Source organism: Orycteropus afer, unplaced genomic scaffold (assembly GCF_000298275.1).
Source record: "Orycteropus afer afer isolate SDZICR_OR568_19922 unplaced genomic scaffold, OryAfe1.0 scaffold00257, whole genome shotgun sequence".
NCBI classification, from domain to species: Eukaryota; Metazoa; Chordata; class Mammalia; order Tubulidentata; family Orycteropodidae; genus Orycteropus; species Orycteropus afer.
Genome location: NW_006921844.1, coordinates 436886 through 440620, shown reverse-complemented (window position 1 = coordinate 440620; position 3735 = coordinate 436886). Strand labels below are relative to the sequence as shown.

Below are 3735 nucleotides of genomic sequence, written 5' to 3'. Positions count from 1 at the left end.
CTATCTGTCAAAACAGCCTGTGGGAAACACGTGGCTCCCACTGAAGTAGCTGCTCCCATAGGTGGCAGTGAGGCAATGCCTGGGCTCAGCGGTGATGGCCATTTGCATGCTGAGGGATGTTGGCAGGGGCATGGGACACACATCCAGGGGCTGAAGGGCAGGGTATGAGGCATGTAGGGATGAGCCCGTGTTCCCTGAGAGTAAACTCCCAGGGCGCTGGGCCTGTAGTGAGTCCCGGTAGGCCAAGCACAGGTCTTGCACAGGTGTCTGGAACGGGGCCAAGACTGCTGGTGGCTGGCTGAGGGTAGGGTAGGTGGGTGGCTGGAAGAGCACTTGGGTGGGGGCCAGAGGTGTGCCAGGCACCATGGCCAAGGCCTGGCTCTTGACTGCAACGGCATCCTTGAGGACATTGTCATAAGCTCTGAAAGGAAAGGACCAAGAGAAAGCTGGAGGTCAAAGGCCACAGCCTCAGACTCCTGAGTGTGCCTAGCACACACATTTTTGGGTGGGATACAAGGAGGTGGGTGTCACCACTGGGCCTGTGTAGCTGTGCTTGCTGCCCACAGTCTTTCTCTAGCCATCCATTGATGAACTCATACCTCAGGTCTCAGCTTGAATACTGCTTCCCCTAGTAAACCTCCAGCCTAGTTCAGCTATCCCCATACCCAGGAACTTCCCTATTTCAGCACTCAACACCAAGGTAACTCCCTGGTTACTACTGAGTGTGAGTTCTGTGAGAGAAGGGTCCTGTCTTCTTTGTTTCACTGCCTCCTCGGTGCCTGGCACAGAGTGGGTGCTCACAGAGCACAAAAAGCATATTTCTGCCTTTGAGACACTTCCAGGCTCAGCTCCATCCCCACCTGGCCATTCCTTAGCTGTCAGATCCCAAGCAAGTCTCTCCTTTTGCCTTAAATTTCTGCATCTGAAAAAAGCAGGGGATGGAGCAGATTTTTTTCCATCCCCAACAAAGGTTCCCCTAAAGCTTTTTGGGAAAACAAAACAATAGAAGTTATGTAAGAAAGGCACAAAAGAGGCTGCAGCAGACACGAGAAGAGGGGATCTGAGAGTGTGACAAGGGCAGGTGCCCCAGAGAAGAGGTGCAGACCAGGCATGTTCTCTGAATCTGAGTACCTTCTGAAAAGCACATACTTAAAAACAAGACCTAGGGAGTGGGGTCAACAATTCAGAAGACTGTGATAGAGGCAGCCCCAGCAAAGCTTCCCACAAAAGGAAGCTGAGAGGACTTCAGGGCCCCATAGGCCAGTGAGTCCAGCTTCTGGGACATGCCGCCCCCTGCTGGGTGGAAGAGGAACTGAGTAGCCATGTAGGTGCTCTTTTGTCCTCTCTGCCCACCTGCATGTGGTCACTACTGAGCTCCTTTGCCTCCAAAATCAATTCAATGGTGTTAGGCCCATGATGCCTTTGAGCATCTTCTTTGACACCCTGAACATTTCCTCCCCAAAATTACAGGGACCCCTGCAAAGAGGCTGTAACCTATTATGTTAAGCTACTTTTGGCTAAGAGGTCTGTTTTGTGGCCATGTGTAATAAAAGGACCTCATCTTGAGAGTTTCCCAGTATGGTTATCCATAAAATTACACTGGAACTCAGGTACAACAACCCCAACATTTAGAAGGACATGCACATAGGCCCTCTTCTCCCCTAGTCTTTCTACCTTAAAATTCTAAGTCTAAACCATAAAAACCAAACTTGCTGTCTTCGAGTCAATTCTGACTCATGGTAACCCCCTTTGGGTTTCTGAGGTGGTAAATCTTTACGGAAGTAGATTGCCCAGTCTTCCTTCTGTGGAGTGGCTGGTGGGTTTGAACTGCCAACCTTCTGGCTAGCAGTCAAATGCCTTCAGCGCTACACTACCAGAGCTAAAGCTACCCTGAAATAGAAAGGATCCAACTCTCTGAACCCCAGTTCTATCAGGAGTCATATGGTCCACTTTATGTGAGATACTTTTTTGCCTGGGGAACCACCAAAAATCCCTGACTTCAGGAAACCATCCGTGATCTGAAGTAAGTTTCAAGAGCAAGGAGAACCTCAATATTCCAGAAACACACAGGGTTAGGAGAGGCACTCACACCAGCAGGATTTCTATGCACATGCTAAGATGCTCCAGGGAGTAGTGGGAGATCCTCTGCAGGTCTTGGGTCCAGTAAGGAGAAAGCTGCAGGCAGATCCTAGAGGCCCCGACACAGGCTGCAGCAACCACAGATGGCTGGAACTTATAGAAAACATGGTCTGAAAAAGAGCCACAAAGGGCAGTCAGCAAGCACAAAGACACGTCCCTTGGGTTTCAACATGCCCACTGAGAAATGGTGACAAAACGATTAGGCTCAAAATTGTACACTGCTACTCTATTCTCTGGTAGCATAGTGGCTAAGGCACTCGACTGCTAACCAGAAAGCTGGTGGTTCAAACCCACCAGCCACTCCTCAGAAGGAAGGTTGGGCAATCCTACTTCTGTAGTGATACTGCCTCGGAAACCCAAGGAGGGGTCGCTATGAGTCAGGGCTGACTTGACGGCACATAACAACAACAACAACAACTCTATTCTACGCAGAGTATGAAAAATTAGAAACAGTGAAGTTCCATCTTAAACCTTAAACACCTTGGGTCTTAATCTGGGATTTTTCTTTTACTTAAAAAACAGAAATGCTCTTTCTCTCTTTTTTTTTAAAAATTGTGATTTGGGTGAAAGTTTACAGAGCAAATTCATTTTCCATACAATAGTTCATACACATTTTGTTTCATGACATTGCTTGCAATCCCCACAATGTAACAGCTCTCTTCCCACTTCCTCCTTGTGGCTACCTTTTTTCCTGTGTCCTTTTTTCCCATGCATCCTGCCCTCTGAGCTATCTCTCTGTGCAAATGCTGCTCTTCTGATATCCCGTGGTTGATTGTTCTAAGGAGTGTACCTATCTGGTGTAAATGTTCACCTTATATGCCTATTGTTTGGCTGGAAGCCATTGGCATGATTTCAATGCCAGGTCTGAAGGGTGCCTAGGGGCCATAATCTTGGAGGTTTCACCAGTCTCTATCAGACCAGTAAGCCTGGTCTTTTTATAATTTGAGTTTTGTTCCACATTTTTCTCCCACTCTATCCACTATCTCCTATTTTGATCTCTTTCTGAGTGGCTGACAGTGGTAGCCAGGCACCATCTAGTTCTGGTCACAGTGTCATACAGGCTGAAATTCACTTACCTTTCTCTACTTTTAAAGTTCCCAAAACCAAGTCTACATATAGTCTATGGAATCTGGGCTAGAAAAGTTGCCTTTACAGGTCTTCATCATTAGCCGTTAATCATCTTAGAAACAGAGACAGGTTCTTAATTTTGTTGTTGTTGTTAAATTCTTCAAAATTTGACACACAGAGCTTCTAGGTTTCCTTAATCTGAGATTTCTGATGTCGGCCAAGAGCAGTGATTTTCAGAATACTGTCCAAGGCTTCCAGGGGGCTGTAAGGGATTTGCTGATAGGCCATAAACTGAACTGCAAACCATCAGTCCTTTCTTTAGTTGTTATGGGCAAATAACAAACCATTTCAAAGGCTAGGAGCTCTGGTAGCATAGTGGCTAAAGCACTTGACTGCTAGCCAGAAGGCTGGCGGTTCAAACCCACCAGCACTCCTCGGAAGGAAGGTTGGGCAATCCTACTTCTGTAGTGATACTGCCTTGGAAACCCAAGGAGGGGTCACTATGAGTCGGGGCCGACTCGACGGCAC

At 47.6% G+C, this 3735-nt stretch overlaps 1 protein-coding gene across 1 annotated transcript in view; it reads right to left on the bottom strand.

The window, feature by feature from the left end:
• Positions 1-3735, bottom strand: part of CCNJL (cyclin J like) — an 81813-nt gene continuing 78078 nt past the window's right edge. Inside the window, exons 4-5 of the mRNA XM_007949912.2 lie at positions 2090-2249; positions 1-421 (exon numbers count right to left, since the gene is read on the bottom strand). Coding sequence (XP_007948103.1) covers positions 1-421; positions 2090-2249 — 581 coding nt within the window. The remainder of the gene's footprint in view (positions 422-2089; positions 2250-3735) is intronic.